We start from the raw sequence: 12699 nt of genomic DNA, 5'->3' as shown, positions 1-12699 counted from the left end.
CAGTGGCAGGCAGACTCGGCCATTGGTTAAGACACCCTGCTTCATGGGGAAAGCTTATTTGTCGTTCCCCCCACTGATTCGGACCACATAACCCTTCCATTCTTCACCCAGAGCATCAGCAGCAACTTCCGTGGCCATATGCTTCTCATAAAAGGTATGAAGTTTTCGTTCATCATCCACTTCAATGAGCTTCCGGCAGTCAGTGGCCAGGAAAGAGATGTTCAGCTTCATCCTGAAGCAGCCGACTGCCTCCAAGGTGCCACAAAAAAGAGCAGTCTATTATTCTTGATTAACAAAAATGGTGTAAACATCTCTCTAAGTTAATTCATTTACTACATCATTTTTCTTGTCAGAATAATATTTCATGGAATGAATATAGCAGTGTTCATTTAACCGGTATCTTACTGCTGGGTTTATAGATCCGTTCTAATTGTTGGTATTGCACACAGTGTAGAGGTGAACCATCTTGTAACTGAATCTTTGTGTGCAATCTTATTTTCTCAGTATACATTTCTAGAAGTGGAATAGCTAGATCAAGGGGTTCTTATGTTTTTTGAAGATTTTGTTATTTATTAAAATTGTTCTACAGAAAATTTCTCCCAGTTTACATTCTGATTAGCAGTAAAGAGAAAGCATCTATTTCTCCAATCTGTTGAGTAGGTATTATAAAATGCTTTAGAAATGGAAATACCTTTCTTTTTTCTTCTGAATACAAAAATAACTCATGCTATCATTTAAAGCTGTTTGCAAATTGAAAGGTTAAAAACAATATTTCATTCTTTTAATTTGTATTTCTTTGATTGTTAATGAAGTTAAACACTTTGTCAAGAAAAATATCTTTAGTCCCGTTTAAATAACATTAATATAATGGATATGTAATAAATGTGCCATGATAGTATTCATAAAACATCATTTGAATATTTGGTATTCACATGGTACTTTGCTGGGTATTACCTAAATATATATAAAAGAGTCAAGCGCTAACCACTAGGAAATCACAGTCCAAGAAAATCAACAGTCAGTCAACAAATGCTTATTGAGTGTCTGCTATTTGCCTGGAAATATGATTTTTTTGTTTGTTTGTTTGTTGTTGTTTTTGTTGTTGTTTTTTGCAGTACACGGGCCTCTCACTGCTGCGGCCTCTCCCATTGCGGAGCACAGACTCCAGACATGCAGGCCCAGCGGCCACGGCCCACGGGCCCAGCTGCTCTGCGGCATGTGGGATCCTCCCGGACCAGGGCACGAATCCATGTCCCCTCCATCGGCAGGCGGACTCTCAACCACTGCACCACCAGGGAAGCCCCTGGAACTATGTTTTTTTTATAACAACCTTACTGAGGTATAATTAACATACAATAAACGGTACATAGTTAAGTGTACAATTTGATAATCTCTAACATATGCATGCACCTGTGAAACCATCACCACAATCACCTTGTTTCCCATCTCTTAGGTTCACTCTCCTTTGTTTTCTGATGTCCTTTGTCTTGAATACCACTGTTTCATATATTTTGTCTGGTTTTCTAGTTATTCAAGGGAGGAGGGTATACCTAGTCCCTGCTGCTGCATCTTGGTTGATGATGAAAGTCTGCCTGGACTATTCTAAGTGCTGGATCTAGTAGAGGGAACAAAATGGACAAAATCCTTGGCTTCAAACAGCCTACATTCTAGAGGGGGGTGGCAGACAATAAATATGTGAAAAAACTTAATTTGCATAAATAAATGATTTCAGAAAATGTGTGTCAGTAAAATAAGATGGTAAAGTGATAGAGATGCAGTAAAGGCGTCTCTAGGGAGGTGACATTTGAGGAGATGACTTATGAGAAAGAGGCTGTCACTTGAAGAGCTAAGATAAGAGTGCTCCAAGATAAGGATATATGACAAGTCCAAGGGCCCCCAAACAGAAATAAGCTTGACTTACTTGACAGGACAGATACAAGGCCAGTGCAGTTGGAATGTATCTGAGATGGGAGATGAAGTTGGTGTGGTAGGTAGGCTGAGCTTAGAGTAAAAGGGTCTTGTAGGTCAGTGCTCCAGTTACCAACTGCTGCATAGCACAGAACAACACAATCGTGAACTATGCTCAGGAAGCTGGGGGTGCCTGGGGTGAGCTAGGTGGCCCTTGCTAAGGGTCTTGTGTGGTTGCAGTCAGGTGGTGGCTCGGGCTGGGGTCATCTCAAAGCCTCTTCATCCCCCTGTCTAGAGCCTGGGCTGTTTAGACAAATAACTGGAGGATGGAACATTTCTGGCTCCTGGGCATCCCCCCGCACTCTCTCTCTCTCTCTCTCTCTCTCTCTCTCTGGTATCTCCACATGGACTTAGGGTAGTCCAATTTTGTACATGGTGGCTAAAGGTTTTGAGAGCAAGTATATCAACAGAAACTGGCAGAAGCTTCAGGGTATTTCCAAACCTAGCTTTGAAGTCACACAATGTCACTCCCACCACATTTGGTTCGTCGAGGTAGTCACAAAGATTCACCCAGGTCCAAGGGGAAGGAACATAAATTCTTCTTATTGGAAGAGAATTGGATATGTTCTTAAATCACCACACTCATGACAAAGAGTTTGGATTATATTTTTACAGTGGGAAGCCACTGGTGGGTTTTTAACAAGGGAATGATATGCAATGATTTACAATTTTAAAAGACCAATCTGTCAGGATTATTTAGACGCAAAATCAGCATTCAAGCATCAATCGCATTATTATATGCCAGCAAAACAATTAGAAAATAAAATATGAAAACGTAATACCATTTACAAGAGTGTTTTAAAAATACCAACTACCTAGGAATAAATCCAACAAAAAATGTGTAAGACCTTTATGCAGAAAACTACAAACATTTTTTTTGAGAGAAACTAAAGACTAAATAAATGGATATACTATTTTCCAGGATTGTAAGACCAATTACTATAAAGATGTCAGTTTTTCTCAGATTGGTCCATAGTTTCAATGCAATAGCAATCAAAATACCCACAGCTTTTTCTGTAGAATTTGACAAGCTAATTCTAAAATGTATATGGAAATGTGAAGGATTAAGAATAGCAAGCCACTCTTGAAGAAGGAGGAGGAAGAAAGGAAGAGGAGGAGGGACTTTCTGTACTTGATATAGACTTATCATAAAGCCAGTGTGACCCACTATTAAGGCAGTGTGATATTGCCACAAGGAACACAAATAGAAAAATGGATACATGGACCAATGTAACACAAGAGCCCAGAAATAGACCCATGCACATATGGACACTTGATTTATGTCAAAGAGACATAAATGCCTTTTTTTGGCATTGCAAAAAAAGGAAGGAAAGCATGGTCTTTTCAGTAAATGGAGTTGGAGTAATTGTGTATCCACATGGAAAGGAGGAAGGAAAGAAGGGAGGGGGAGGCATATACTCTGCAGAAGCACTTGCACATATGCACTGGGAGACACATGTACAAGAATGTTTGTAGCAGCCTTATTCATAACATCCTAATTTAGAGACAACCCAAAGATTCAACAGTAGGATGGATAAATAAAATGGGATATGTTCGTAAAACAGATGATTTTACAGCAACAAAAATGAATAAACTGCAGCCTCATAGAGAATAGATGAACCTTAGTTAAAAACATAATATTGAACGAAAGAAGCCAGACACAGAATACATGTGATTTCATTTCCAAAAAATTCAAAACCAGGGAAAACTTTTAGCGATGTATAATCAAGTGATAAAACTATAAAGAAAGGCAAGTCAGGATAGTGACTTTATGAGGGAGATAGGGGTTAACATTGGGAAGGGATTGTAAGGTAGGGCCTCTAACGTGCTGGCTATATTCTATTTCCTGTCTTGGGTGGTGATTATATAGTATTTGCTTCATAATTCATATAGTAGTTGTACACGTACGTTTTATGTACTCCCCTATATGCACGTTATATTTCATGAGAACAAAGTTTTAAAATACCAAGTTCACTCTGGCTACTGTGTAAGCAGGCAAGTATGCAAGTGGGAAGTCCAGTTGCCCAGTAAAGACACGATGGAGGCTTGGACCAGGGTTGAGAAGTAGTCAGATTTAGGAAATAGTTTAGAGGTACAGGTAACGGGGACTTGATATGGAATTTGAAGGGCAAAAAGATAAAGCAACAAACACACTGACAGTCGTAAAACACAGCAAGAGAGGATGCAACAGAATTAACTAAGCTTCTGAAACAGAAAACTTTAATGTGAAGTGCTAAGTTGTGTGAATGGGTATTAGATGGAGGACTTCTGTCCAACAGATTAGGGAAGGCTTCATAGAAAAGCTGGGAAAACAAACACTTGACTCAGATTGTGGAGGAAACGGATAAGGGCTGATAGGGTTAAAGGGAGTAGTGTATATTTTACAGGTGGAAGATTTGTATTGTTGTGTACTCTTTTGCCCATTATTATATTTTTGAGACGTTTCATATATTATCTCTCAAATAAGATTTTATCTACTTATGACTACCATTTAGATCCACAATAAAAGGTGTAGCATATTACTTCAATCATAGTAGCCATTCCATAAGTCCTAATTAAACCATGAAGTCTTGAACAAGTATATCGCACAACTTCTGGAACCTAGGAGCGGCCACAGGAAGCCAACACGACGATCACATGGTCCTGGTGGACTATATAGCAGTGCCTCTGTACTATGGAACACATATTAATAGCTTTTACATTATTGGCTTCGTTTTAACTTCAGGGTGTTAACGGAAATTTTATTATTTTATTTTTAAAATATTTTTTTAATAGATTTATTTTTGGCTGCGTTGGGTCTTCGTTGCTGCGCACGGGCTTTCTCTAGATGCGGCGAGCGGGGGCTACTCTTCGTTGCAGTGCGCGGGCTTCTCATTGCAGTGGCTTCTCTAGTCGCGGAACACGGGCTCTAGGCGCGTAGGCTTCAGTAGTTGTGGCACACAGGCTCAGTAGTTGTGGCTCGCGGGCTTAGTTGCTCGGCGGCATGTGGGATCTTCCTGGACCAGGGCTCGAACCCTTGTCCCCTGCACTGGCAGGCGGATTCTCAACCACTGCGCCACCAGGGAAGCCCAGAAATTTTATTTTTGATACAAGATTTTCTCATTGGATAGACTGATGGGTGTGGGAATAAAGGGGGGGTATGTAGAAATAATGTCTAGAAACAGAAGTTTGTGGGAAGGGAGACTTCTCAGTCAACCCACTTCATCTAGGAAGGCTTCCTGAATGAGTCAGAGTTGATTTGAGAATCATCCAGAATTAACAGTAGAAGGAGGGAGGATTTTTTTTTTTTCAGGCTTGTGGTAAAATGAGAGCAGGAGAAGCAATGATTTTAAAACTCCTTGGAGTTTCTGATTTCATTTTGATTCTAGGCATGTCACTCCCTTTCATACAGCTTATGACATTAAAAAACTTACTGTTGGGCTGAATGATAGTGAATTTTGCTTTGATAGGTGTTTGAGCTTCCACTAGAGCCCTTAAGAGAACTGGAAATGAGAACACTGAAAGCCAGAAGTGGAGAGAAAGCGACAAAGGGAAGATCCTATTAACGAGAATACAGGCAAAGTGAGATGACAGCTAATGCTCATACATGTTTATGTGAACCAGGCACCATTCTAAGGGTTTTATCTGTATTAACACATTTATTCTCATGACAATACTGTGAGGTCATCCTCATTTTATAGATGAAGAAACCGAGGCCCTGAGAGGTTAGGCACATAAGTTGGCTGAGGTTGCAGAATTGGAATTTGAAGCCAGGTATTCTGACTCTAGAATTCATACACTTAACTGAGGTGCTAGACTATATCTTTTATTTAGTTATTTATCTTTGGAAGGATGTGAAATATTTATTTTTTAATTTTTATTGCAGTATAGTTGATTTACTCTGTTGTGTTAGTTTTAGGTGTACAGCAAAGTGAATCAGTTATACATATACTATATATTTTTCTTAGAAAAAGAGGAAGAGATAGCATACATGTTGGAATTTCTTTGTTTCTTCATATTGCTAACATAAACTACAGTGACATTTTAATATGACATACGGAGACAATTATCTCTACTTAAACCCTATTGCTTATTCCTTTGGCTTTCCAATGACAACCATGTCATTCTCTGGAGTGATTCTGAGTTTAAAATGTAGCTGACCTTAGCTCTATTTTTTTTTTTTTTGAAAAAACCTAAAATATATTTGCTATTTAAAAGAACATTGCATAGCTTATTCATATTTGAACAAAAAAATCAGCTGGGGCCTTCAAGTTAAAGCTCCAAGATAAACAATTAGATTTTTGGCTTTGAAGAATATTGAAATACCTTACAGTGATGTATTGAACTTGGGGTGTTAATGTTCATTAAACTGCAGCATGTTATGGAGGATTCAGGCGCGATTACCACTAATTACCGGAGGTCACAACAGCTGTCATAATTGAGAGTCTTCTTTTTAGCCTCCTTACACTTGAGAGCATGAAACACTGTGGGAAAAACATGCAACTTCCAAATTAGGGAGGATGGAGAATGGTATTGTAAAGTAACTTTTCTGCTGAGCTCGGGAGTTCCTACCTATTTAAGTTGTAGACAAAACGTGCAAGCGCAATAAAGACATCTAACTATTCTACAAATCGTCACACCCACCCAGATTAACTAGAAAATAGATCAGAACTGGAAGCAGAGTTGCTCTTCAAATAATGCGCTTGGATTTCCTGAAAAGCTACGCCGCAGGAACTCCAACCCTGATCCCCAAATGCTTTTTAAAGACTTCCCCAGAAACCCTCCCCCTGCAGCCTCGGCGCCTTCCTAGCTGTGCCCTGCGCAGGGCTCCCCAGCCTCCGCCCTGGACGTCAGCCTCTGCACCCCGAGGCCAGTTCCGAGTGGGGAGAGGCAGAGCGGAGGGAGAGAGGCGAGCGAGCGAGCCAAATGGTCAAGTCCTCCTTAACTCTGGGCCCCCTCGCGGGCCTCACCCCTCCTCCCAGGGGCTGAGATTGGAGAGGAAGTGGGAAGGCTTCAATCGGTTCCTCACACCAGCGCCCTCATGCCCCCACCCTACTCTTCGGCTCGGGGCTTCGGCGCGCCTCACCGCCGCCCCTCGCCCCGGGAGAGGAGCGGGCGGCGCGGCCGGGCTCGCGGTGAGAGGCCTGGGGCGACAGGCGGCCTCCGCGGGGCCGCCAGGGCCCGCAGCCGTCAGCCCGCTGGAGAGCCAGGCCCGAGGGCAGCCCCGGAGTCCGCGGCGGCCGGATGCGCGGGCGCGTCACTTCCGGGCGGTGCAGCGGCGGCCGCTTGGAAGATGGCTGCGCCCTGTGGCTCGGAGCTGCCCGCCAACTCGCCGCTAAAAATCCCGAAGATGGAGGTGCTCTCCCCGGCTTCTCCTGGTGGCCTAAGCGACGGAAATCCATCGCTCTCCGACCCTTCCACGCCTCGGGGTGCCTCCCCACTCGGGCCGGGCAGTGCGGCGGGCTCGGGGGCAGCGGCGTCCGGGGGTCTCGGGCTGGGGCTGGGGGGCCGCAGCGCCGCCTCGTCCTCGGTCTCCTTCTCCCCTGGTGGCGGCGGTGGCGGGGCTGCGGCAGCCGCCGCCGCCGCCTGCCGGGGCATGTCGTGGACGCCGGCCGAGACGAACGCGCTCATCGCAGTGTGGGGCAACGAGCGGCTGGTGGAGGCGCGGTACCAGCAGCTGGAGGGAGCCGGCACGGTGTTCGGCAGCAAGGCCCCCGGGCCAGCCATGTACGAGCGCGTGTCCCGGGCCCTGGCCGAGCTGGGCTACGAGCGGACCCCGTCCCAGTGCCGGGAGCGCATCAAGGTAACCGGCCGCCCGGCCTGGGGCAGCGAACCAGAGGCAGAGAGAAGGCGGGGAAGCGGGCCTCGGGGGCGGGGGCCGGTCTGAGCGCAGGGCTCCCCTCCGGGGCCCGGTGGGCGATTCGCATCTCCTCCGCCTTTTTCTTCTCTCCCTGGGAAGGGGGCTTTTTTCCAGATGGCCGCCAGCCCGTAGGTTTCCTGAGTTTGAAGTTGGGCGTGCCTGCCGCCGCCCCTCTTTCTTGCCAATTGAGGATGTTCTTGCGCTCTGAAGTTGGTAGTTTCTCATTGTGCGGCGGGCGGCGGTCCCCGTGCTGCCCGCGCCTCTCGCCCCCACCGCCGGGGCCCCTCGCTTTGTTCTAGGCCGGGGGCTCCTAGGCAGAGGCTTACCGGCCGGGGCGGGATGGAGCAAGGGTAGAAGAGCGGGGCCGCTGAGCCCCCAGTTTAGGAATTTTCAAGTGAGTGGCAGGGGCAGAGCCGTATGAAAGGCGCCTTCGGACGATGGCCTTTGTGTCAGTCGTCTTCCGACTTGAGCTTGCTTCTAACTCGAAGGGCGACCAAGTCTTGAGATGCTTTGGAGAATTGGAAAGGTTCGGTTGTAGCCAGATAGTGTATTGCTTTCGTGGAGTTAGGAGCACACAGTTAGCCTGGCTGGTAGTTGGTCTGGAATTTGGAGTGTGATGCCTGCAGAGTTAGGTTGGTTTGAGGCCCTGCTATGTTTCTGACTAAACTTCTTGAAAGCCCGTTTTCCCCTGCTTTAGCTGTTGTGCCGGCCTCGGTGACAAGTAAAGTTCTCACTGTGCATCTGGCCATCCTTGTGTACCTGAATGTTTAAATACAGAGGCTTAATTTGGGCTAGAAATTTCACCTCCAGCCGGGTTATCGTTTTGCTCTTGCTACTGACTTTTAATCTAGGAGTTCAGATTTGTAGTCTTGGCAGATACGGAGTTGTTTTTTAGGTAAGCTGGTTCCCTCTTCACAGTGTCTGCTGAAAGATTCTGGTAGGATTCTTTCTCCTAGTTTTCACGGAACTCCTTCTTGTTCAGAGTTATAGTATCTGTGTACTTCTGGCAGGGATGACACTTTTTTGGGAACTCCTTGTGGGGTAGAAATCCAGTAAGAACTATCATACTCACACTAGAGAAGGAGATCGCTCCAAAGTTCCAGAGATCTTGGCTCAAGTAGTGTTCTTCTGAGGACATTGTTGCTTAGAAAATTTGGTCCAGAAACCAAGATATTTCAAACCTATTAACTATTGTTCAGGGAATTTGACACCCGTTTCTCAATTACAAAATTAAATTGGTTTACCTGATAACATGTACCTCTGGGTTCCGTCCCCCCCTCCCCGCCTTTTTTGAACAAGGGTGTCATTAAGGTGATAGTTTACAGGTAGGATTTAAGTTGTAGCTAACAGGAGCCACTGTTCTCTGAATCTCATTTGTTGTTCTGTTCAAGGTTAAATTTGGGGGAGAGTTTTTGCATTGTACTGTTTAGCATCTATCCATGAACTTTTCTTGAGTTTAGAAGTGCACTTTAGGTATTTGTAATTGTTCTAGCTTTATTGATTTTTGTCCATAGAAATTTCCCAATCAAAAGGAAACAGTGTCTTATCCAAAACTCACTGCTTATAAATCTCACTGATTATAAAATTGTTTCTCAGATAACCAGGAAATCTTTAGTTGGGTTGCATCTTTGTCCGGTTATGAGAAACATAACCTAAAGCAAGGAAAGGAGATAAAGTGTCTCTGAAGAATTTTTGAAAGAGGATCGTCTTATCTGTCTCCAAACAGATAAGATCAAATTGACCTCAATCTCTTAGACTATTTTGAGACTATATAGATGATGGTGATGGTTTCTCTGATCCACAGCAGCAGTTGGCAAGGAGGGTAGATAACTGTTTTTTGTTTTCTTTTTTAAGTGCTCTACTCCTTAAGTCTGATTTGAACCAAGGAACCAGACTTCTTCATTAACAATGTAGGTCTTGCCTGCCGGAATTATAAGTTCCGTAAGGACAAGTTCTGGTATCTCTTATTCACAACAGTATTTCCAGTGCCTAGCACATAGTAGGCACTGGATACATATTTGTTAAGTTCACCAAATAAACTAAGTCTAGAAGGAGAATTTTGGAAAGTATAGAAATCTAGAGCAGTGTTACTCAAACGTTAACCCCAAAACATAGACTTTGAAACCCAATTTGAAAAAACTGCATTAAAAACTATGCTCTGTCCCTCTAGGAGGCTTAATATGAATATAATCTTAAGCATAGAAGGATACGTAGTCACTGAAATCATAGCTTTACACAATTATGAGGTGGATGTCCAAGTACTCCAGATTACATTTATGAAAATAAAAACACAACCTTAGAAAATTCTCAGAGAATCCCAAACCCCTGAAACAAATCTTTTGATCCTAGTTTCAGAAATGCCAATTTAGAACAAGTAATTCAGAAATCTCTTTTACTTTATCGTGTTAATGAGAACTGCAAAAAGAAATTAAGTAATCCTTTTTGCTTTAGAATTTGAAAAATAGAAACAAAGTAGTGCAGTAAGATATGGACCTGGAAACACATCTTGTATAGGCTAATGTAGCTCACTTAAGTGTGAATTCATGTCAGAGGCTCCCAGGGAAGGAACACCATGTGCGTCAATTACATTTCTGGTCAAATGTATTTAAATATCTATCAAAATTCAATTATGAAGACCCAGTAAATAATTTCTTCTAAATTTGAAAGGAAGCATGATACATAGTAACTTCAGTTTTTCCCTGAAACTTTCCCTTAATCGTAGTTTCAATATATTGTTGTAGCAGCCTTCACCTCATCATATGAAGGCAACAGCAAGCTGAGTCCTGTCCTAGCCTCTTTGCGGACCACCTTCCTGAGTAACCTTAAAGCACGTCACTTCCCTTCTCTGGACTGTGCCTCAGTCCTCTTATCTATACAGTATTAAAGTTTTAAATATTGAAATTGAATTAATGACTCTTGGATTTTGCTACCAAAGTACTATTTTTAAATACTCTCCAAGCGAATATGTATATTTCTAAGCACACAGAATTTTAACTTAAAGTCAGATATAAACTTTTTTTTTATTGCTGCAAAGACTTTCATTTTGAAGTCTGATATGTCCTGTTACTGGTATTTGTTCAGCCAGTTGGATAAAATGGATGTGTTTGAGACTGCCTTGCTACACGTTATTGTTTGGTTCTGAAGTTTTGTTGCTTTTTGTTTGTTTGCCAGAAGAAAATTAGTCTGCTAGCAATTTCAGCCTAATTTTGGAGTCAGATTAACAAATAGGTGGTTTTCTGTTCTTTTCTGTAGACCTTGTCTTCATATCTCCATTCGCCAAATACTTGAGTGTTTACTGTCTGCTGGATGTTAGGACGAAGAAAAGAACTGTAATGTACAGTCGGAGAGCTTACAGTGCAGTTGAAGTCTGTAAACACACATCCAAAGTTAAAAAGCTGTACAAGACAACACAGGGGATAGTAAGTCTGTAAACACACATCCAAAGTTAAAAAGCTGTACAAGACAACACAGGGGATAGTATGCAGTGCAGTACTTGATTGAGTGTCGAATGACAAAAGCAGACAATAAGTGTGATAACTGCAAAGGAGAGAGAGATCTCAGCACAGTCCATACTGTAGTAGTTGAAAGACCTATCTAGACTTGGAATTCATGAAAGCATTCACTTCTGAGCCAGATGCTGTATTCACACTTCAGTCAGCTAATCTGATGCACTGCAAAACCCATTCTCAAGTCCCATATTTTTGGGTGTTCTCCAGAAATTTGCCTCTTGAGGGTTGGCTTTATGTCTTTGAAACAGATGTGTACTTTTAGCTCTCCCTCAAGTTGAAATGCAAGGTGATTGTATGACCTGAAAAACTTGTTTTTGCTGGATCAATGCTGGTTGCTCATCAGGTAAATTTAAAAGTGGTAGGGAGTCTTCTGCCTAGCAAACAAGATGATTAATCTTTTAGGGACTTTGCTTAGATCTGTTCATCATAATTCATCATAATCTTTGGAACAAATATTGTACTTTAGCAGACAAATCACAGTATAGTATATGTGGTCTTCATTTTAGCTGTCAAGACTTGTCATTATTTGTCTGTGAGAACCAATAGGGCAAAGAAGATAACTTGAAGCCCAAAGACGCCATTGTCCCTGTTTAAGCATTTTAAGACTGTGTACCTCTGGAGGACTCTTATCTGGTGTTTGCAGACAAGACTTTCCTTCTGCATTATCATTGAAAGATTTTCCAGAAATACGGTATACCACTCAGAGAGTTCGTAAGATTTAGTGAGATTTGTCTCCTTCCATTTCTGTTGTTCTAAAGTCATTTCCACCCGAAAGCTTGTGTGTTCCAGTGTTTTTGTCTGCTTGTGAATCTGACAAAGGCTTGATATGTATCCTAAAAGAATAGACCATCCTAGACTCCTAGCCATACATTTATATTTAGGCTTTCAGTTTTGGAGGTAAGGGATCTAGTAAGCACATGTTAAAACTGTGCATGAACAGGCAGGCATCTGAGTTTATTTCCTGGCGTTTGGGGAAGTCTACTGAAGAGTGGAGTGAAATATTCTGGATCCTTCATTAAGAGGATATATGAAAGGAAAAAAAAATTAGAAAATCCATAGTACAAAACAGTGTAGTTCAATAAAACTTTCTGTAATGATGGAAATGTTCTGTATTTGTTGCAGTTTGGTGTGATAGCCACCAGCCACATGTGGCTGTTGAGCTTTTGGAATGTGGCTAGTGTGCTTGAGGAACTGAATTTTTCATTATATTTCATTTTAATTAATTAAATTATAAATAACTACATGTGGCTGCTAGTGGCTACCATATTGAACAATGTAGGTAAAAAGTTATTATTCAGAATATTAAAGAAGTCTTTATTTTATGAAAGGATTCTCTTGGCTACACACTCAAACCTCCAAGAGGAGCTCAAAGTTTCTTCTTCT

At 42.5% G+C, this 12699-nt stretch overlaps 1 protein-coding gene and 1 pseudogene across 2 annotated transcripts in view; one reads left to right on the top strand and one right to left on the bottom strand.

Moving 5' to 3' along the window:
- Positions 1-231, bottom strand: part of LOC103070488 (40S ribosomal protein S6-like) — an 858-nt pseudogene extending 627 nt beyond the window's left edge.
- A 6992-nt stretch (positions 232-7223) lies between these two features.
- Positions 7224-12699, top strand: part of MSANTD2 (Myb/SANT DNA binding domain containing 2) — a 28396-nt gene continuing 22920 nt past the window's right edge. The window contains exon 1 of one of the 2 annotated variants that reach the window (XM_007463590.1): positions 7224-7750. In XM_007463590.1, the coding sequence (XP_007463652.1) occupies positions 7241-7750 (510 nt within the window). In that variant the 5' untranslated portion in view covers positions 7224-7240. The remainder of the gene's footprint in view (positions 7751-12699) is intronic. The other variant, XM_007463589.1, reaches the window with a different exon arrangement.

This window comes from Lipotes vexillifer, unplaced genomic scaffold (assembly GCF_000442215.2).
Source record: "Lipotes vexillifer unplaced genomic scaffold, Lipotes_vexillifer_v1.1 scaffold442, whole genome shotgun sequence".
In the NCBI taxonomy this organism is placed as follows: Eukaryota; Metazoa; Chordata; class Mammalia; order Artiodactyla; family Lipotidae; genus Lipotes; species Lipotes vexillifer.
Note: the sequence above shows the minus strand (reverse complement) of the source record. Positions and strands in the feature narration are given on the sequence as shown.